Here is a 24,099-nt window from a genome sequence, read left to right on the forward strand (position 1 = left end):
ATTTTTGGTGTTTTAACGCCACTTTTAAGCACCGCTTTTGGGCTATTTCGTGGCGGCCAGTTTTTATTGGTGGAGGAAGCCGGAGTGCCCGGAGAAAACCACCGACCTTCGATAGGAAAACTGACAATCCTAGTCAATTAAGATTGGAGTCGAGTGCACCCGCACGAGCGGGGTTCGAACTCACAACCTCAGTGTTGACTGGCTAGTGATAACAGTAGTAACTACTTAGACCACTCGGCCACCGAGGCCCCTTCCCTCGTAAGAATGATTGTTGACTACAATCTAGACATTCTTTATATATATATACACACAGGCAATATTAGTTTTATGCTAACTGTGTAACCCTCTAGAAATAAAGTCATACCTACTTATTTATCTACTTACTATTTAACCCCAGACTTCATCTTAATGTTTAGGGAGGGGGGGATATAACCAAGTCCACTCATCAGTAAAATACAGAAACAGGAAAATGAAATTTATAAAAATTTGGCTCTGGATGCTATCTCTTGATTATGAAGAAGCTTCTGTCCACCTTTCCTAAAATTCCAAGGTGTGACAAAGTTACAGAAGTCAAAGAAATAAATGGAGAATGTGTCCATGGGACACAGATGATTTTCGTGGATTAAGGAAAACTTACATGTTTGTGGAAATTTAATTTCGTGGTTTTACCGAAGTCTGCTAACAAGCCTATAGACATTTTGTTATTCGTTGAACATTTAATTTATGGGTTAACTGGTAACCACGAAATCCACGAAAATTGGTATCCAAAGAATAATAATGAATCCACAGTAAATATTAAAGACAAGAACATTTCTAATAATTAACTGCTTCTACAACTACAACAACCTTGACTACCCATGAGGGTCACGCAGAGTCAAAGGTTAACTGTTTTGTTCAACACTGCTGACCTCCAAATGACATCAGAGAACGATCAGCTATTTTGGGAAAGTGTGATATGCAATCTGAAAGAGACAAAAACCTGACCAAAGAGCAGAAAACAGCCCAAGGCCACCAATGGGTCTTCAATACAGTGAGAAAATCCCGCACCCGGAGGCGGTCTTCAGCTGGCCCCTAAACAAAAATGTATACTAGTTCAGCGAAATGGAGACCACTCTAAATTGCAAAACATATAACTGAACCAAAATTAAAAAATACACAAGACTAACGAAGGGTAGAGGTTCCTGACATGAGACAGGTGCATATATGCGGCGGGGTTAAACATGTTTTATGAGATCTCAACCCTCTCCTATACCTCGAGCCAATATGGAATAAACAAACACACAGCAATATGCACAGTAAAATTCAGTTTAAAAGAAGTCTGAGTCCGATGTTAGAATAGGTAACAGAAGAAACTAAGCAAAATAACAATGATCAACATAAATTAACAAAAGACTACTAGCAGTTACTGACATGCCAGCTCCAGACCTCAATTTAACTGATCGAAAGATTATGTTTTCATCATATGAAAATCAAGCACAATCCCTCCCATTAGGGGTTTAGTATCATGCCATCATTAATTATACGAGAAGAACATAACCCGTATCATGCCAACAACTGGTTTTAGAATAAATGTGTTTATTTCCAATGAAATGAAAAATTTATTCTGCAAATAATATTAGGTACTGTAGATTCGTTATTTTCGTGGGTACCAATTTTCGTGGATTAAGGAAAAATTGTAGTTTCGTAATTATTTGATTTCTTCGTTTTACAAAAGTCTGCATACAAGTCTATAGAAAAATTGTACTTCGTTAAACATTTAAATTCGTGCTTCATATGTACCTACGAAATCCACAAAAATTTGTATTCCACAAATAATAATGAACCCTTGAAAATTTTGTGTACTGTCACAAACCTCATGAACAGCCACCATAATAATGACAAAGACAACGATTTTAAAGATGTGAATTTCCATCAGTCTCCAGAAATTTTCAGACAAAATCTTCCACCAGTCACTACACAGCTGCCATAGTTTGTTCCAACAGTCTGTTAGCTTCCTTCTCCATCCTAAAACCAGAACACATTGGAGATTATCACTGCTGGTGAGGTAAAAGTCTTAATTTATTATCACTTGAGAGGCACCAATTTTCACTAAACTTTGAAGAATTTAATACTAAACAAGGTCTAGTGTTCCCAGATTTCTGTGTGCAATCTTTAACTATGAATTATAACAAGATGAGCTGTTGCTCACTAATGATACCCCCACTATAAGTATATGTGATGTGCAATGAATCATATATCATTGTCAGAGTTGATCATAACTTACTTTTAGTCTTGGTATAGACCACATGATCAGTATCCGTTGTAGTACCCCCTTCTGTATCAGAGATTGCAGGACCAGGAGTTTCTACTTCCTCTGAGTCTTTCCTACAATAATGAATTTCATTTTTGTCCAAATATTTCTAGCAATATATCATATACTATTTCAAATCAAAGATTTTTAGCATGGCATTTGTTACCTACTAACTTATAGAATTTTTCGTTATTCCATTAGTGATATTATTGTTATGGTGCAATCATTTGTGTTTCCTTATAAATTTTAAACAGTAAAATGTATTTCTGCACTAAACTGTCAAAATCTGAGAAGTTCACTTGCATTAAGCATCCCTTCTTTAGTATCCACACGCTTTTTCACTTAAAATGCTTTTTTTGCTTGATATTTATAAAGTTAAGGAGATGAAAAACCATTTCAAAATCAAAAGCATTATAGGTAATATTTTTAGAAGCCTACACAAAAACCTTCTTGCTTGGTTAATAAGGTTCAAAACAATGTATTTGCAAACAGATGTGGTAACAAAACTTTCATTTTGATGTTCAACCAATATAATTACTCATTGTCCTTAAACTTTAACATGGAAGTTTGACAAGAAAACTGGCACTTAAGGACAGCATTTTGTATCTAACACTTCTGAATAAATTATTTTTTCTTCAACTAAACTTATCATTTATGATAAAAGACTTACGCATATCTATTTAAGTCACTGATTGTAAGGAATTCCTTGTGGAAATAATGGACCTGCAATATGATAACAATCAGGAAACTTGTTGGTGTCAGTAGCTTTACAAACAGGGTGGCTGTGTTGAACTGTTCTAGTCCTATATCTTTCAGCCTGTAAACATATAAAAAATTCAAATCTTCAAATATGTAATTCCTGGTACATAAAAGATTAAAAATGTTATCAAAGGAACTTCAGGAATATATCAGTATTCAATTTCAAGGCCATAATAAAGATCAATAACTTGATTAGATTTTTATTTAAATTGTCTGAAGACCTAATGATGACCATGATGAGCCTATTTTTATGAGCTTGATTTAACCATGTGATTCTCATGAACATTCTACCTACATCTCTCAAGAAGATTCACGCCAAAGCAGTACATGTATTTCAATTTACAATTCTATATAGAACTTTTTAAATGAGAAAAATTATCAAGCTTCTTCATCCGGCTTTAACAGACAAGATATATTAGTAGATTGTATTTACTTAAAATAGAGTCTATTTTGGGGCATATGACTGGTCAACCTGTCCTTTTTCTGTCTAGTTTTGACAGAATAGTGGTAACAAAAGTAGAAAATTGACCAGCAGAACAAGTTTTATTCAAATCATACTATACAGCATATCATAGCATGTCATAAATGACATTTGAGATAATATAAACAGATCTTCATGTCTTAGACAAAAATAAATCTTAAAACAATAATGTAGTTCTTGCATACTTTTAACTGTCATATTAAAATATCAGGCCTTGCGGTCATGAAAGTTCTGAGTACTATAATTCAACCAATCAAAATAATGGATTTTGTATTTGGAGCACAAATTTTGTACTCCCGAGTACTGAGTAAAGTTTTATGACCGAGAACCCTGGTTTTTGCTTTTGATTTATTTCTAAATATAACTTACACTTCATCTGACAGATGTGTTCCATTTTTCCAGTACATTGGGAAGTCACTAAACTGATAGGTATACAGGATAATGAGTACAGCCATAGAATAGATGATAACTATCCACCAGAATAAAAACATGGTTAGCCTCCATAGCCTGTAACTCAACTGTGAAAATAAAATCATGTAATCAGTATAATCATCGTTGTTTAAAGTATCTCTGGTTTAAATAGATACTAAATGACACTGTCACAAATGTATGATACACATTATGTTACATTTTTGAAATGCACTTACTATCTTAACCAAATAAGTACTGCGAAGACATGTTTTTTCAAGATATAAATCTAAATTTTAAATTTAACTTTAAATTATAATATAAATAAGAAGATGTGGTATGAGTGCCAATGAGACAACTATCCATCCAAGTCATAAAAAAAGTGTAAAAAGTAAACAATTATAGGTCAAATTACGGCTTTCAACATGGAGCCTTAACTCACACCGAACAGCAAGCTATAAAGGGTCCCAAAAAGACTAGTGTAAATCAATTCAAACAGGAAAACCAATGGTCTAATCTATATAAAATAAACTGTTATCACAATAATATGTCTCGCCTTTTTGTAATTTTGATAATGCAAATGTTGAAATTAAAATTGCAATACTTTAACATGTAAGTAATGCAAATATTCAAAGTCGATGAACCATGACTGAAGGTACATGGCTAAACAATCTCCATGGAATGAGATGTGCCAATGCTAATACAACTGCATACCAAATACCATTGACTTATTATAAGTCGTTCCCTTTAATCAAACCTAAACACAAACATTAACATGTAAACTATGTAAAAGTTTCAAAGTCAATGAACCATGATCAGGGGTGGGGCTATATAATCTCCATGAAAACGATACTTGCAAATGCCAATAAATTTGCATACCAAATATCAATGACTTAACATTAGCAGTTCATCTTAAACTGACCTAATCACAAACTAATACATGTAAACTAAGCAAAATTTTCAAAGTCTATAGACCATGACTAAGGGGGCGGAGCCAAATAATCTCCATGGAAATGAGATATGCCCATGCTTATACAACTGCATACCAAATATCATTGACCTACCACTAGTGGTTCCCTATAAATTGACCTAATCACAAACTAATACATGTTAACTATGAAAAGTTTCAAAGTCAATAGACCTTGACTGAGGGGGCAGGGCCAAACAATCTCCACGGTAATGAGATGTGCCAATGCTAATACAACTGCATACCAAATATCATTGACCTACCACTTGTGGTTCACCATGAACTAGACCTAATCACAAACTAATACATTGTTGTCGCCGCCGACGCCGGAAACAGCATACCTATGTCTTGCTTTTTGACTCTGTCAAGGCGAGACAAAAACGAAAAACATAGTCTGTGTAAATTCTTTTATCAAGGGATCAATATCTGAATGCAGGCTCAATCCAAAATAACCAATCCGAGCCCTCCTCATCCCCCTAAAAAATATCGTAGAATCAACATATGATTCCAAATCTGACATCTCGTCTAGTAAGGGAGACAATCTTACCTGGAAGGTCAGTACAAAGAAGAGGAAAAGGATCATATAAATGATTCTATAAATAACCACTTCCTGTATGGAGATCAGTAACATCATCACAGCACATACAAATATCCAGTACTTAGCTAGCACACTCCACAAGTATTTCCCTGTAAAATATACCAGTTAAATTTACAATACTGAAAAAGTCTTCGAAAACTGTAAGGTGATGAGTAACGGTACTATTTTTCAATATTCCCTCAAGTTTCCTTATTCACCGACAATATTCAATAATGTTTTTATTAATAATGGTTTCAGATTTTTAGAACTTTTTTTAATGGTAAGCAGGTTTGCTAGCACATTCTCCAAATAAATCAGTCAGCAATTTCACATGGTTTGAAGTTGGTCAGTACCATGTACTAAGCACCTGCCAGAATGAGGCGGACTAAGTATAGAAAAAGCATTTATTCAAGAAATGAATATTATTCAGTTAAAATAGTTGAGTTAAAAAGCAAGAAATTTGAAAAAATATGAATGTGTGAATGTTAATTAGACAATCAGTTTTCAAACTTAAAGTTTAAAAGAAGCATGTACAAAGAACAAAAAAGTGAGCATCAGGACTTTTCCAGAATAATATGTGGGGGTTGTCAAAAGAAATATTTCAAATAGGCAGATTTGTTCCTTCCCAGAAAAATCAACCCCGACCTAATTTGAACTCTTTATGTACCAAATTAGGCAGGACATGCTGTCCGAAGAAAAAAAACTTAAAATTTGGAACTGATATTTCAACTCCTTCACAATGATTTCTGGAAAAGCCCAATATAACATGCTAAACTGTGAACAAAAGACAATATAAGTACATTTAAACTTAATGGAAAATGACCACAGATATGTAATTTTAATTTGGGAAGTAGAAAAAAAAGGTTTAGTATATACTGAAACAATTGTATTTTTCTACCACTGAATCTTTAATGTCAATCTGAAATAAAATATTCAGTGTTCTTCAAAACAAAAATACAAAATTCATACTTTATAAACAGAATTTTCCAACATAAATTTCAGAAATTAGGAATATTTTCAACTAAAACAAAACCCTTTCTTCATTAAAATCATTCATGATCTTGTAATATTAAATATTAGTATAACATAAGCGTGAAAACAACTCAAAATCTAGCCAAGCTTTTTGGCTTCAGTCTGATATGTATTTTTAAAAAGACAAATACGACAAAAACATGTTGGTTTTTTTTTTCATTTGTAAACAAAACAATAGAGAATCTTGAGATTTCATAGACACAACTGACATGAAGAACTCATACCTATTTTTTTCATAGTACTACTGTCATAACCATCAATGCTATCCACTCTGGAAGGAAAACCTGTAGGAACATGCATTATTAATATACTGACACAAAAAAAGTTTTCTATTCTCAAAGAATTAATTTTCCCAAAAATTCTACTTTATGCATTCAATTTAATGATTTATCTAAGCTTTCAATAACTTTCAAATAAGTTTTTTATGGTAATGTTGTTTATAGAACCTGTAAATCTTAGATACTATCCATGTAAACTTATTGATCCTTTAAATAAACTTATTCTTAGAGGTCATCTATCTAATATTGTAGTAAGATCTTTGAACATTGTCTTTATCAGCACTAACATAGATTTTTTTTATAAGTCAAAACATTTGTTATACAATTATGCAGAATTATGGTCCGACATCCTGTTGATACTTTTATTTAGGCATTGCAAAAGGTCATGTTTTTCTCAGATTGAATTTACTTTATGACATCTTTACACTAAATATGTTGGAAGTGTTATAAAAGATGTTTTAGTTTGAGAAAAAATCATTTATTTATAAGTTGAAATTAACTTTGAACTAACTTTCTGAGGCTGTGAGTAATCTTAGATCAGTAAATTGTGTTTTTGATGTTTACATTGTGTTTCGTGTCGATCTGATGAGTCAAGACTTTCCAATTGAATTTTACAAGATTGCTTAAATGTTGTGCTGTTTCATCACTGTGAGCACTGACAAAATTGTTTAACCCTGTCTCATTCTTTACCTGTCCATCCCCAGTCAGGAGCCAGTAATTTACTGGTTTTTCAGTTCCTGTCTGGCATATTCGTTTTTCATTCATTGTTTTTTTTCATCATTAATCAGAAACATTGGTTTTCTCTTTTGAATGGTTTCACATTTTGTCATGCTGTGGCCTTTTATAGCTGACTATATGGTATGTGTTTTGCTCATTGTTGAAGACCATACGTTGACCTATAGTTGTTTACTTCCTCGTCATTTGGTCTCTGATGGAAAGTTGTCTCAATGGCAATAATACCACATCTCCTTATTTTTATTTTCATATAAAAATTAAGGATATCTTATTCCATTAAGATCTTGAATTTTATAATTGAATGCATAAATATTTTAAAACAATGTTGATCCCCAACCCCCACCCTACAAAAATGCATAACATTTAGAATTCTTTGAGAATACAAATCACAAACTAATTTCTATTGGTAGTTCAACTGCAGACAAAACTTTGAACATAAAGTACCTATTGCTAGCTACAAAAGGATAAAAGAATGTTTAATGTTAAAAAGAGGTCTGATGCAGAAGATCGATCTTGAAATTCTTACAAAATTTCTTTGAAAAATCGTAAACTTCAAATGAAATTTAAATGACATTAATTAATTTGAAAGTTCAAGACATATTGCTTAGAAACATACAATCAAGAATGCTCATTTTAAAAACACTTAAGAGAATCTTTCCCATGCCAGTTTTCAGATGACTGTTTAGCCGAAGATCACATGCTGTAACAAATATCTCTTTAAAATAGATTTGGCATGCTAGTACAGAAATTTTTATTCAGTTACCAAAAACTTGTAAATGTTTTTTTTCTTCTTCCAATTATTTGCATCAAAACTTATAATAAAATAAGAAATCCGAATTATTTTTACATTAAAACAATTAAACTATATCTAATTAATGAATAAAACTAGATCTGTTTTAAAAAGTAAAAGATAAACAAAAGTGAATAAATTGCCAATTGATTTTTTATATATACTTAAATTTTTCAATCTATCAAGTATCCTATGATTATCATTTATAAAAGTTTGCATGCATATCTGATGATAATATTTGTTTAAATCTATAAAAGTTTGACCTATAAAAAAAAACATATTATGCAGAGCAAACACTTTCCACTACACCAAGGCATACTAAAATCACATGAACCATACCAGAAAGTATTTAAAAACAATTCCAAATAACCTCTAAACTGAGCCATTTCTACCTAAACACTTTTTTTTACATTTTTATCTTTAACCTCTAATTTTCTATCATTTCAATACAAAACTGTGTCAATATATTCTAGCAATTTGATCCCATTAGCCATTGTAAAAGTTATTAATAGTCCTTCACCTCAAGCTAGTAGCAGTTTTCTCTTTTTACATGCAGATAAAATTATGCTATACATTTAAAAATGTTTGCTGAAGATAAAACTGATTCATTTCCAGGGAAAAATGGATTTTTTTCTTTGTATGCTAATCAATTCATAAACATTTCATATTTTTAAATGGAAAGCAAAAGTTTTATTTGTGCAGGTGCTTCCTCATAACATCATATTTAAAAGAATCTTGTGAGCTTTAAGAACACACAGAATATTTTCTATAAAAAAATTTTAACAGAGAAAAAAATATGAAATGAGGTAGCATTGCAGAAGAGAAAACTTTTCCCTCTAATTCATTTCTTCTTAAGATACTTATATAAAAACAAGAATATGTGTTTAAATGACACCATGCCTCGCTCGCACTATCACATTTTTATGTTCAATAAACCATAAAATCTGGGTCCAAATCCTTACTTGGCATGTATTAAAAAGCGAAATTTAGTTCACATGTTCATTATTTTGTGAACTAAATTTCAAGTTTAAATTTCTGTGACCAAAACAGAAATTACCTTAAACAAAAACTTTAATATTCTTTTAACAAAACCTTTAACCTGATAACTTTGTGGACAGATGAATTGACTAACAGACAGACGGATGGATGGACAGACCGGAACGCATATCTTAAGCAGGGAATAAAATCAAATATTTGGCAACATCTTTAGAAAATTTAAATCTGTCTGGAAAAGGGTAAACAAATCCTTATGAATTTAAAACCTTTGAAATGAAAATTATCAATATTCTTAAGAAGAAAAAGTTAAGTTTGTTAGTCTTACGTTTATAATCTAAATTCTGCAGCTGCATCCAACCACCTAAGAGTTTGCATGTACAGATAAAATTACTTGTAATGTTTATTTTCTGTCTTTCATCAAATAAATCAAATTTTGTTTTGCATTTAAAAACTTAACCAATTATAATTGTAATTATAAAAAAAAATTCCATACTCAAACTCAATTGGGAGAGTTACCCAAACATCCAACAAGTAAAGCCAAAGTTAATTAGATAAAAAGATGGATAACAGATTGATTTTTGCTTGTTTCACATCCAGTGGCAAAAATGTCATGCATATTCAGGACAAAAATAATTCAACAATTAATACAGTAAGAAATTGGGTCAACTGGGATGAAGGGCTGGAAAATAGGACTGCCACTGGAAAATAACAATATGTTGGATAGAAATTTTGCCTTACAACAGGCCAACTACAGACCCATCAATGAGTTGTTGCAACAAATTTTTACCTTGCTGAGAGCCTGGTGCTCTCCCTACACAGGTAATAGAGATAGAAAAATTACAAACCCTAACAAACCAGGCTGACAATACAAGGTAAAATATTGAAACGGGGAAAACATGTTGTTAATCACGACTTCAGATACCTTTAACCTTTGAGACTCAAAAAGTTCTGTTGTGTCCCTTCGACTTCAACTTATAGAGGTTCGATTGTATTTACACCCATTTCTAAATCTCTTGTACCAATAGCATGTTCAACAACAAAAGGTTAATAAGTTTGATTGTCAAGTTTATTATAAAGTTTATTCATGTACTGCAATCAAAATTTACATATGAATTATATAATTTGTCAAATCAAATTTCTGTTTTTTAATAGCTAGACACAAATTCTGCCAATGTTGTAATGCTTGAGCAAAATTTCTAAACAATCTTAGAACGCAAATTACTTAATTTTTGTTGAGCTTGCTATTGTAGAAAAGTTCTATGAAAGAATTAAATTGTGTAATTTATGTAAATCCTATGACTAAAAACAGGTTTGGGAAACACAAATAGGCATTTAGCTTTACAGATAGGATCAGCCATTTATTTACTTAATATGAATTTGTTATTGATACAAAACTATCGAGTCATGGCTGCTTATACTAATTTATAATTTTGTCAACAACTGCATCCCAAGAATATTGTTTTACTATGTTTTCTGACTAATACTATTTGCATGCTCTAAATCATGAACGATGCATGTTACAACCTATTCATTTTTCTAATATATATATTGGTATATTAATTCTTGTATACTACTTGTGTGCAAGTACCTGTTGATTCAGTGTCTAACAATTGAGAGTCTAACGATGTCATCAAAAAGAAAAAAATACTTCTGTACTGATTATTATATAGCAGAACTTACTTGAAAATAGAATTCAAATGTCAAGACTTGTAACTTTGGCTTTTTTTATAATTACTAGTAACTCTAAATATATATAACATCCTAAAAACCATGAATTCATTTTATTCGTGGTATACCAATTTTACGGTTTTTATGGGTCAAAGCAAGCTATCAAATTTCAATGTTTAATATATAAAAAATATTGCATTGAATAGTATAACAGTAGGTTTCCTAAGGGTTTGGAAGCTGAAAATGAATGTATAATATAACTCAAGTTAATTTTTAGAGACGAAAATTGATATTCACAAAAATAAATGAATCCAAGATATTTGAATGTTATCTAAGAATTATCTGAAGACAATCGTGCATAATACACTTACAACAATGACTAGTAGACTATCAGCATAAATGCATAATATTTCAACATAAAAAATAAAGTTTATTTACATTGCTGATTAAAAAGAGATGTTTGGGTTTGTACATACTAAAGAATGACCGAGCAGACGGTGATTGGGATTCATGAGTAGTAGACACATCTTCCAATTGATATCCACTCTGGTACTTTCTTTCTTTTCTTTCTCTCATAAACTGCCGTAGTGTCAACCAAAACATAGCTGTAAACAGGATCTACAAACAAAAATCTTTACTTTAAACAATTCTTTTGTTAAAAGTACTTTTTCTCCGTACAAAGGATGTTCAACAAAAAATTGTGAGACTTTAAAATGCTTGCAACATCTATAATTCATAAATTACTTTCCATCAGATATACTTCTTAAAGCCTTTGAAGTGAAAAAAAAGAAGAAAAAAAAGAAGGGTATGTGTCCTTGTTTTCGATATATAAGCTATGAACATTTGCCGGGAAATGATTTTCTCTAGATTTCAACATTTGGACTTTTTTTCTTTCAAAAACTGAAAAATAATAAGGATTTCATAGGATTTTCAAAAATGGCTGTTTAAACTATACGTAATAAAAAAGAAAAATAGGACTTTATAGCGTGGAAAATTTTTAATGACACGACATGGATAAAACCAGAGGATTTTGAATACCTTGACAAAAATTCAAAAACAAGATTCGCAAACATCCTTTAACAGTTTTAGTTTAAATCCGTAAGCTACTAAAGACTATTCCCTGTATGTTACTTTACACAGGATTCAAGTTTATGCAGGTTTGATATAGATTGGCTTCTCTGTATATTTACAATATGCTTTTTTTGTATACCTGTACAGCTAGTTGTAAACATGGGTAAGGAAAGGTCTTCAGTCCAACCTCATACAATTTCACTCCATTCACTACTTCTGGTAGCTCAGTTTTCAAATTCATTCCAAAGACATACTGAATTATCAGTAGACATTCTCCATAGACTACCAGCAATGGTGATATACATAAGGTCAGCTGACGAGACTTTGGAATCATCCAAATTATACAGGCTCCCAACAGTAATACAAAAGTCAGCCAACTGTGGAAAGTGATACTCCAGGCCTGAAAATTAAAAAAACCTTATCATTTGAGTCTTCCAATGAAAACATGTTATGATGACTACTGTCTCCAAATAATATAGGCAAAAATGGCAGTGTACGTTTTTTGGTCAGGGAAACCCCAAATATCACACAGGTACACAATATCATAGTCAGTAGGAGAATCTGTGATGTTTGGTTGAATTATTTCAAATGGTTTTCAAGGAGTTGTGGATTAACAAAGTGTGACACTGATGACAACTAAGACAAACAGGACAGAAGCCAATCTTATGTGTCGCAATGCACAACATTGTCAGGCAACACAAAAATGAATGTGTACCTCCTTCAGGCAAATATTATCGTAAGATGGTATTAGTTTTTTCTTATCATATTCTTTTACCCTTATCATGCTTATTTCAATATTTTAGTTTGGTTGATTGATTTAAACACCACTTTCTAAATATTCATATGCTGCAAATAAAACTAGAGCTGTCCCCATAGCTAGACTTCAACATTGCAACATTTCCCTGTGTTTACATGCTAATGAAATCTACATTTTCCTGTTTTTACATGACGATGAATTCTATATTTCCCTGTTTTTACAAAATAACATGCTAATGAATACTACATATCCCTGTATTCACATGCTTATGAATACTACATTTTTTCTTTTTTTAAATGCTTATGAATTCTACATTTCCCTGTTTTCACATGCTAATGAATTCTATTTTTCTCTTTTTTTACATGCTAATAAATTTTTCATTTTACTGTGTTTACAAACTAATTCATTTTACATTTCCATGTTTTTACAAGCTTATGAATTCTACATTTCCTTGTTTTTACATGTTAATAAGTTATACATTTCCATGTTTTTACATGCTGATTTTTTTTTATTTTAAGTTATCATTTTTGAACTAGCTTTCAGTAACAGCGAGTTCTCTCAGAATGCTACTTTGTGTCTTAAGTTTTTTTGTAAGTTGTTTTTTATGTTTGCTTTGTGCCCATCTGATGAGTCAAACCTTCCTAAACTGGTTGTTATAATTTATTGTTAAGCTGTGCAGTTACACCACTATCCAAGTAAGGCAGATGATTGGGTGCCAACAGACAAGCTTAACCCTGCCGCATTCTGTATGTGCTTGTCCCGATTCAGGAGCATGAATTCAGTGGTTGTTTTTGTTGCTGTATATCATATTTGTTTTGGGTCATTGTTTTTTCTCAAATCTGCCCATTAGTTTTCTCGTTTGAATAGTTTTACATTTATAGCTTGCTATGCAGTATGGGGTTTTTCCCAAAATTGAAGGCAGTATGGTGACCTATAATTGCTAACTTCTATGTGATTTGGTTTCTTTTGGAAAGATGTCTCATTGGCAATCATACAACATCTTCTCATTTTTTGTGAATTCTACATTTCCCTGTTTTTACTTGCTAATGAATTCTAAATTTCCCTGTTTTTACATGCTAATGAATTCTACATTTCCCTGCTTTTACATGCTTAGGAATTCTACATTTCCCTGTTTTTACATACTTAGGAATTCTACATTTCCCTGTTTTTACATACTAATGAATTCTACATTTCCCTGTTAATGTGATTGTTGACCTACCATCATTGCAATCAGAGCTAAAACATAACTCTGTTTCATTGCATAAACAAAAATGGACACCGCATAAGGACGTTTGACATCTTCTTTCATTTGTTTCTTCTTCTTGGCTGGTTTAGTGTCACCATCAGCTTCATCTTCATCAGACTCAAAAGCTGCAGACATAGCTGGAGAACCTTCCTCGTCAAAGGTACTATAAGATGCGTTCTCATTTTCAACCAATCGCTGAAAAGTACAGCATATGAAACTTACTGACAATGAATTGTTATGATATTAAGTGACAAGTATATTTTAACTGCGTCTTGACTTTGACTTTTGCAGTTCATAAAATTCTAACCCCAAAATACTTTATCCCATCAACTTCGTTACTTTTTGAAACACATTTGCCTTGAACAAATAAAATAAATAATGAACTTTTTATTACAATTATTTTTGTAGAAGTAAACACAAACTACCATATAAATACCTCTTCCAACATATATTTACACTGAATTAGTTTTTAGTTATGGTTAATATATTAAATATGTGTATATCTTGTGCAATATCAAGCTTAAAGCAATTCAATACAAATAAATTATAAAAAATGTAACAAGCTAAAACATACACTGTTAATATTAGTACATTAGTAAATAAATAAAAATTAATAAAAATAAAAAAGCAATAAATTTACGAAAGCTAGTCATTCCATACCCAAAATTTGCCATTTCGTACCATATGGGCTGACTGCATATACCATTTTGTACCATAAAGACTAAATACATGTTTACTTTTTCATATCAAATATTAATAAATAGTTGATATTTTGGTGTAAAACACAGATTTATAATTCAAACAAGAAAATATTCTTCATACTGCCTCATATAAGTTTTAAAAATGTTTTATTTCTAATGTTTTACTGTTCCGTTCAACAAAGTAAATTATGTTACTGAATATTTTTAAAATGGTTCTGATTTTTAACAAAATATAAATTTAGTATAATATAAGTAGTAAAATGCTTCCAGCAGTATATAATTTCTTAAGACCAATAAACGATTCAATACCATATTTTGTACTGAATAAGCATGAAAATGTTGCCACTGGATGTTAACCAAGCAACAATCAACCAATCAATTGAGTATTTGATTATACAAAATATAAATCAAAGGACATTATTGTCATGTGGAGTATACATCATGATCAATTAGAAAGGTTCACCATGAAATGACACACATACAAATCTTTCATATGGTTCAAAATAATATGCATACTATTCTTCCTTATGGTATGAAATAGCATACATATAAATCCTTCATATAGTACTAAAGATCTTCCATGAGGTAAGAAATGGTCAAGGTACGAAATGGTCAGGGTATGTAATGGTTTTTGTGCAAAAAGGTACGAAATAACTGTAATTATTTTTTTCAAATTTACCATTTTAGAATCAAAATCAAAAGCAATGTTTTCATTCTGAAAATTTCAAAAGGAAAAACTGTGGTTAAATGTAATGTAAAGTTAATTTCAAATTATCTTAAATGTATGTTATTTTCTAATTCAATATTAAACAGCATTAATTATATTTAAAAAAAAAAAAATTGTTATTAAAATACCCTCCTCCAAAATATCAATTGATAGAGACAACTGTAAAAAAAGTGTTAGACATTTGTTTTTTAACCAATGAAAGATTTGGTGGAATTTCCTTGCTTCCTTCCTTCCTTCAAAACTTTTGTCTTCATTCCTAATTTATTTTAATTTCTTGATTTTGCAACAACTTAACTAATTTTTAATTCATGTACATATTTATCCACATTTGAAAAAAGTATAGGTAAATTCAAATCCAATCGACAACACTCCTTTATACAGTGATATTGTTGTTTTTTTTCAAAACTACCTCTACTGTTTTTTTTGTTTTTTTTTGGGGGGGGGGGGGGGAATGCATAATGCATAATTTTTATTGAAATTGGGAAATTTTTTTTTTTTTTTTTTAAACCCATCTCCGATTTTTGCTAAACTTGACTGTCTTTTTTGTACAGTTTTATCACATATAATTTAATTGTCAGACATTTCAACCTGAAAGGTACTTTTTGGGGAGGGAAAAGAGACGGAAACAATGATGATACTTAATGCATTGGAAACCACATTCTGATCAGAAACCTGGATCTCAAAAGTGCTTTCATAAGATCAAAATAATAACAGGAATATCAAATTTACATTTATTACTACCATTGCCATCACTTTTGGGAAAAACGTAAAACTTACTGGGAGGAATTTTAAACAATTTTTTTAGTAATTGGGAATTTTCTCTAGGGGAAAAAGCCGAATTTGGGATGTAATTTGAGGCAAACAATATCACTGTTATAGTAAATGCACTCTAATGAATGCATGCTAAAAGGACATCCAATTATCTAATCTTAAGTCTACAATTGGAACCAGTTTATAAAAGGTTCCTATTCACTGTGAATTATAGTTGTGGGGTAAACAACCATAAAAGACCAATACAAAAGTTTACAAAAATAGAAATCTAGATATCTCAGTGTCATAGGGATACATATTCTCTTCTCTCAAGGATGCCTTTCATGTTCAAATTGACTGGACTGTAAATTTTCTGAAACAACCAAAATGCTTTCCATTCAAACTGACAGAAAAAATGTGAATTTCAGTATAAATCTGCTTTTTAAGAAATACCTCCTGTACTATCATGAACTGATTCCTTAAATAAACATAAACAATGGAGCATTCCTTAAATAACAATTTCTATTTTTACTCCAAAATCATGAGATTTATGTTAACTAGACAGTCTATTCTTTTTTTACACCAAAAATCATGAGATTTATGTTAACTAGACCGTCCATTCTTTTTTTTTTAAACACTTTTATGAACTTTCTAACCCTACTAACCAGAGCATACAAGGCAAGCTGTTCATGCTTTTGTGTTTTCTTTATATTTCAAGGTACTATCTCAAAATATTGCAGTTTTTCAAAATGGCACTTACTGTCATCAGGGTCTTTTTACAACAATGTTTGAAAAAAAAAAGAAAAATCACTAAAAGACTTTTCTATCACCATAATCATAAAAAGACGAAGAAATATGATTTGACGGTTTGTTCATTAGGTGAGATTTATGATATTTTTTTTTATACATTTGAACATATCAGGACAGTGTGTGGTATTAATTGAGTAAAACCAGAATGCATGTAGAAAACCATAATGTTTACCACATTGACCACCCTTGACAACCACACCACAATATTACTTGAACAGAAGTGAAACATACTACATTTGTTGCACCCAAAATATGTGTAAATACACAGGGAGTTATTGAAACTTAACAGAATAGCTAAAATCATACAAAATTACTTTATCTGATGAACTTTGCAACCTTTTCAGCTGAGAATTGTCAAAATTATATAACATTTAACATAATCATGAACTGATCATGATCGAAGGTAACAGTTTTCAACAATAAAAATAACATCTCAGTTTGAAAAATGCAATTAGACAAATAGCTAAAAAAAATCACTACAAATTACAACATTTTTAATGAATATCCCACAAGTGAACCACTGAAATTTTCATATAAGCAATGACTTTATTTATATGCATCTTTCAGGAAAGATCTATGCTTGGCTGGTCATGCTTTTCAGGGTTTTCCTCAGTTTTCTAATTAAGATTTAAGATTTCCAAGATGCCAAGACAGTACACATTGAAACTAATTTCTCCACTGCATGATGGTCTTGTAGAAATATCAAATAAACAACTTTTCATATTTATAAGTGGTTTTCTTGATGGAGGGATGTTTATCTCCCAGCAGGTAATCTCTCAACTATATTCTGGTCAAAAACATGTTGATGTGATATGAATATGGACCCCCATTTTGTACTAGACTGGAACATTGAGCCAAATTTTTGACATGTTAGCTCATTAGGTAATGTTTTACAAAAAGAGATGTCACCCCTGCTGTGCACAGTATTCTGTATTTTTTTATGATAGAAAAATAATAAGAACATCAAAACCAAAAGGCTGAAAAAGAAAATCCCCCCCACATACAATATATATCAATAATATAAATTGTTAATGGATATAGTATTGTAAGCTGCCACTAATATTTAAAAAAAAAAAATGCAAGGTTGCATTTATTTTCAGGGGCGAGAAGCTTTGCATAGAAAAATAAAACTTTATTCTGCTAATATTTTGAGACAGTTGCTTAGCATGTATGCATTTTTCAAATAGACCTTTACCCTTTCTTTTCTCTGAAAAAAGTGAAAAAAAAAGATTTATTTTTATTTGATAAGTTATATTATACCTAACGCTATGAGTATAAATTATAATAAAATGCTCCCCTGGGGCGCAGCTTGATACGAATGCAGATGTCAAACCCTGAACAGTTGGGGCAAGTATGGACACAACATTCAAACTTGATACAGCACTGAATTTGGATTGTAATTAAATAATTGACACAGCATAGGTTTCTGACACAGAATGAATGTGGTCTAAGAACTTGAAAATTTTTAATTTACATATTCAAACCATATCATTATTATTTGCTTTTATATATAAATTAGAAATAACCAATTTAAAATGGAAAATTTTAAAGAAAAAAAAGGAACCCCCCCCCCCCCCCCCCCAAATTTTTGAACCCCCTTATGATTCATCACCCCCAAACTCAATCCCAGCCTTCCCTTTGTTGTATTGTACCTTGCAGTACAATTTCAGAGATCCATACACTTGAACACAAGTTATTGTCTGGAAACTAGAAAAATGCTTGTTTGTTTTTGGCCCCTTTTTGGCTCCAAATTCCTAAACGTTTAGGGCAATTACCCCCAAACTCAAACCCAGCTTTCCCTTTGTGATATGGAACCTTGTAGTTCAATTTCATAAAGATCCATACACTTACACACAAGTTATTGTCCTGAAACTAGAAAAATGCTTGTTTTTTTGCCCCTTTATGGCCCCCAATTCCTAAAATTTTGAGGCAATTACCCCCAAAATCAATTCCAGCCTTCCCTTTGTGGTATGGTACCTTGCAGTACAATTACAGAGAGATCCATACACTTGAACACAAGTTATTGTCTGGAAACTAGAAAAATTGCTTGTTTTTTGGCCCCTTTTTGGCCTCGAATTCCTAAACGTTTAGGGCAATTACCCCCAAACTCAAACCCAGCTTTCCCTTTGTGATATGGAACCTTGTAGTTCAATTTCATAAAGATCCATACACTTACACACAAGTTATTGTCCTGAAACTAGAAAAATGCTTGTTTTTTTGCCCCTTTATGGCCCCCAATTTCAAAAATTTTGAGGCAATTACCCCCAAAATCAATCCCAGCCTTCCCTTTGTGGTATGGTACCTTGCAGTACAATTTCAGAGAGATCCATACACTTGAACACAAGTTATTGTCTGGAAACTAGAAAAATGCTTATTTTTGGCCCCTTTTTGGCCCCTTATTCCTAAACGTTTTGGGCAATTACCCCCAAACTCAATTCCAGCTTTCCTTTTGTGATATGGACCTTGTAGTACAATTTCATAAAGATCCATACACTTACACACAAGTTATATATATTGTCATGAAATTAGAAAAATGCTTGTTTTTTGCCCCTTTTTGGCCCCTAATTCCTAAAATTTGGAGGCAATTACCCCCAAAATCAATCCCAGCATTCCCTTTGTGGTATGGTATCTTGCAGTACAATTTCAGAGAGATCCATACACTTGACACAAGTTATTGTCTGGAAACTAGAAAAATGCTTATTTTTTGCCCCTTATTCCTAAACGTTTTGGGCAATTACCCCCAAACTCAATTCCAGCTTTCCTTATGTGATATGGAACCTTGTAGTACAATTTCATAAAGATCCATACACTAACACACAAGTTATTGTCATGAAACTAGAAAAATGCTTGTTTTTTGCCCCTTTTTGGCCCCTAATTCCTAAAATTTGGAGGCAGTTACCCCCAAAATCAATCCCAGCATTCACTTTGTAATATGGAACCTTGTGGTACAATGTCAGAGAGATCCATACACTTACACACAAGTTATTGTCCTGAAACTAGAAAAATGCTTGTTTTTTTGGCCCTTTATGGCCCCCAATTTCAAAAATTTTGAGGCAATTACCCCCAAACTCAATTCCAGCTTTCCTTTTGTGATATGGACCTTGAAGTACAATTTCATAAAGATCCATACACTTACACACAAGTTATTGTCATGAAATTAGAAAAATGCTTGTTTTTTGCCCCTTTTTGGCCCCTAATTCCTAAAATTTGGAGGCAATTACCCCCAAAATCAATCCCAGCATTCCCTTTGTGGTATGGTATCTTGCAGTACAATTTCAGAGAGATCCATACACTTGACACAAGTTATTGTCTGGAAACTAGAAAAATGCTTATTTTTTGCCCCTTATTCCTAAACGTTTTGGGCAATTACCCCCAAACTCAATTCCAGCTTTCGTTTTGTGATATGGAACCTTGTAGTACAATTTCATAAAGATCCATACACTAACACACAAGTTATTGTCATGAAACTAGAAAAATGCTTGTTTTTTGCCCCTTTTTGGCCCCTAATTCCTAAAATTTGGAGGCAGTTACCCCCAAAATCAATCCCAGCATTCACTTTGTAATATGGAACCTTGTGGTACAATGTCAGAGAGATCCATACACTTACACACAAGTTATTGTCATGAAACTAGAAAAATGCTTGTTTTTTGCCCCTTTTCGGCCCTCATTCCTAAAACTTGGAGGCAATTACCCCCAAAATCAATCCCAGCATTCCCTTTGTTATATGGAACCTTGTGGTACAATGTCAGAGAGATCCATACACTAACACACAAGTTATGTCTGGAAGTTACAAAAATGCTTATTTGTGGCCCCTTTTTGGCCCCTAATTCCTTAACTGTTGGTTCCATAACCCCCAAAGTCAATACCCACCTTCCTTTTGTGGTATTGAACCTTATGGTAAAATTTCATAGAGATCCATTCACTTAAACTAAAGTTAGAGTGCGAAAACCAATGTGTCTTCGGACGACGACAACGCCAACGTCATACCAATATACGACTGCAAAATTTTTTTGCGGTCGTATAAAAATGAAGTATTGTAAATATTTATTTATTTAAAAGTTTTGTAACAACTAAAGAATTTTATGGTTCAAAACAATTCTTAAAGTGTAAATTAGTAAAACAGAAATATTAATTTCAAACTTAAAGTTTCATTCAAGAAGCTTAAGGGTCCAAAAATAGTATCTATCCACTTTATAAAACAATTAAACTGTTAAAAAGTTTAAGAACATATAATGATTTAAGCAGTCCCTCATTCCCCCAGAAATAAAAATGCAACAAAATCAAGAAATTAAAATGTTAAAACTATAATACAATACAACAGAAACATGCGCTTGTAATAAATACATGGAACTAAAGCGATATTGATAAAAACGGGTAAAATTGGAAATTCCACCCAACCTCTCTTTGGCTAAGATCCTGTAAGGCTACCTGCCGTTCTGACGATTTTCTTGATTTTTTACGAGTTCTTGCTTTTGGTTCCTCTATGATTATGAGTTCCTGTAAAACACGCCAACATGCAAAATGCAAAAAACATGTAAAATTTACTGGTTCAAACATTTCTGTATAGCATTTGTTATTTCACAGCCATAGGAGCTACTTTCTCAATTAAAGACTAAATGCAACCAATGTTCTGAAAAATTGCAAATGCTTTTAAACTTCTGAATTATTTTTTGAAAGTCCTAATGTTTAAATCACAGTGGTTAAATTAAAACATCATCTGTCACCATATTTATATAATTTCCAGAATATGATTTAAAATTTTAAGTTTTCAAAATTGAATTTATAATTCAATTTTCCTTTTATTTTATGATATCAAAACATTGGCCGCTATATTGAGTCATTGTGTAAAAGTATGTTGGTTTTTGTTGAACTAATTTTCTCTAACAAGAAAATTGACTGCAGTGAAAATGAAAACTGCAAATATAAAATGCTTTACAGAATAAACCAAATGCATTTAGGAGAAAAATCACAAAATCAAATCTTAGGAAAAAAAACAACATGCTATTTCATTACAATAGATTATTTATATATTGTACATATTAATTACAAAAGGAAAGAGTCAAATTGTAAAAAAAAAGTATTTCAAAGAAAACATGAAAAACTATTAGCAGAATCTATAAATTTATACACTTTTCCCTTGTTTTGTCATGGAAAGAATATGTTATACTAAAAAAAAACCAAAGCTAAAATCCCTTGAACTAAAATTCAAAAGCAGGTGGATAATGGCATCAGAAACTTCTGATTCCAATGCATCCATTCAGCAGTTTATAGGGAAAATTTGAGGATACAAGATGATAATTTCCTTTTGCATGTTTGTAGATTAACAAAGTCCATACGAGAAAGTAAAAAATATTTGGATAAATGGTGCACAATGCAGTTAAAATGTAACAAAAAAATTCAACCATAAAATAGAAACATGTTATTCATATATGATTTAAAGATATGAGGTGCATGTCGCTGAGACATCATCTATATAGGTCTATACCCCACTTATGTGTATTAACTGATAGATGTAGTTATTTGAAATTGTTAAAGTAAGCCAGCATCTCATTGTAGATGGTGGAAATACCACAAACTTCTAACTTAAGGGGGCTCACGGGTATAAATGCATTTTTTTTTAAATATAGGATTTCCCCATTTTTTTCTATAAATTAACTTTATCATATACTTAATAGAAAAATAAAATAAAAAAATGGGGTCACCATTCATTTAAGCTCACAATCAACCTTTGAAAGAAGCATGCATTTTTGTTAAGGCGCTTTTTTTCTGTTGAACTAATAGGAGAAATAGAGGTAATATCAAAATAAAAAAAGAACTAAATTACAGAAATCGCTTAAATTTTACAATTGTTTAGTTTAAGTACAGCCTATTTGAAAAAAATAATAAAAAAAAAAGGTCACTGATGAGTTTAAAAAGATATTTCAGTTTTAATGCCAAAAAATGGTATTTTTGCATCAAAGGGAGATAATTTGGAGCTTTTTCAATGATATAAACATTTTAAAAGTCATCTGGGGCCAAAACGAATTGATTTTTGTGGTTGATTTTTGTACCATATCATAAAGTAACAACTAATAGTGTAATAAATAAAATTTGTAATGAAAAAAATAATGTTTAAATTTTTGATGAAATTTTTGTACCCACGAGCCTCCTTAAGTCATTAAAAAGATTGTCAAATTAAAAAAAAAAGTTTTTCTCGCGCTTAACAGTTTGGAAGTTGACAAAATACAAAAAATTCAAATGGAGATTTTTTACTACTTTATGTAATTTGATCAAAATAGTTATTCATTATGGAATATTCTTACAAAGCTTTTTATCTGGATAAATAATAAGAGGTTAAGGGAAGTAACTCACCGATGTAAACCATACATTACCTTACGATGTAACCACTGCCTGCTTTCTATAGCCAGTGTGAAGTACAACAGCAATAAGATTCCTGGATTGACAAACCAAGGCCACTGACTAGCATCATGAAATTCAACATACCAAGTTCTTTCACAATCTGTCTTGATAATACCGGTTAGTCCTATTATTCTGAAATTTAATACAAAAATGAGGTGGTTGAAAAATATTTATCACATAAAGCAAGAGTAAAACTTATAGAATAGACATGACTAACCAATTTGAAACAATACTAGGGAATTGTCGTCAAATTATGAAAACCTTATTTTTCAATTATCTCAATCGCATGAGGGCAGGTCAAATACATTAATGATATTATATGAATAACATAATAGCCATGGGTGGTAGAGCAGATTGTTACTCAGAGAAAACATTGTCAACTGAAACGGGGGTGGTAATATGCTCCATTACTCTCTCAGCTATGTATTATCTACTTTATTATACTGAGTGTTCTGTTAATAATGTCTATGAACTATTGATTTTTGTTCTGATGTTTTTAGGTAAGCACAAATCAATCAACCATATGATGTGTACACTGAATAAGTATGAACTATTTGTCCCTGGACATTATACAAGACTCTCATTGATGTATACCTAACATCTTCTTGATAAATATTAATCTATCAAGCAAAGCAAATGCTGTCTCTCTACTTTTTT

The 24,099-nt window shown here is 31.5% G+C and overlaps 1 protein-coding gene across 3 annotated transcripts in view; it reads right to left on the reverse strand.

The window, feature by feature from the left end:
- The window catches only part of LOC127701257 (piezo-type mechanosensitive ion channel component 1-like), a 128,180-nt gene that overhangs the window by 78,660 nt on the left and 25,421 nt on the right, over positions 1-24,099 (reverse strand). The window contains exons 8-19 of one of the 3 annotated variants that reach the window (XM_052205075.1): positions 23,415-23,574; positions 21,442-21,540; positions 14,029-14,250; positions 12,192-12,452; positions 11,458-11,599; positions 9,639-9,674; positions 6,739-6,798; positions 5,453-5,592; positions 3,900-4,048; positions 2,961-3,107; positions 2,264-2,364; positions 1,853-2,004 (exon numbers count right to left, since the gene is read on the reverse strand). In XM_052205075.1, the coding sequence (XP_052061035.1) occupies positions 1,853-2,004; positions 2,264-2,364; positions 2,961-3,107; positions 3,900-4,048; positions 5,453-5,592; positions 6,739-6,798; positions 9,639-9,674; positions 11,458-11,599; positions 12,192-12,452; positions 14,029-14,250; positions 21,442-21,540; positions 23,415-23,574 (1,669 nt within the window). The remainder of the gene's footprint in view (positions 1-1,852; positions 2,005-2,263; positions 2,365-2,960; positions 3,108-3,899; positions 4,049-5,452; positions 5,593-6,738; positions 6,799-9,638; positions 9,675-11,457; positions 11,600-12,191; positions 12,453-14,028; positions 14,251-21,441; positions 21,541-23,414; positions 23,575-24,099) is intronic. The other 2 variants (XM_052205076.1, XM_052205077.1) reach the window with 2 other exon arrangements.

The sequence above is a fragment of the Mytilus californianus genome, unplaced genomic scaffold (genome assembly GCF_021869535.1).
Source record: "Mytilus californianus isolate M0D057914Y unplaced genomic scaffold, xbMytCali1.0.p SCAF_5, whole genome shotgun sequence".
NCBI lineage: Eukaryota > Metazoa > Mollusca > Bivalvia > Mytilida > Mytilidae > Mytilus > Mytilus californianus.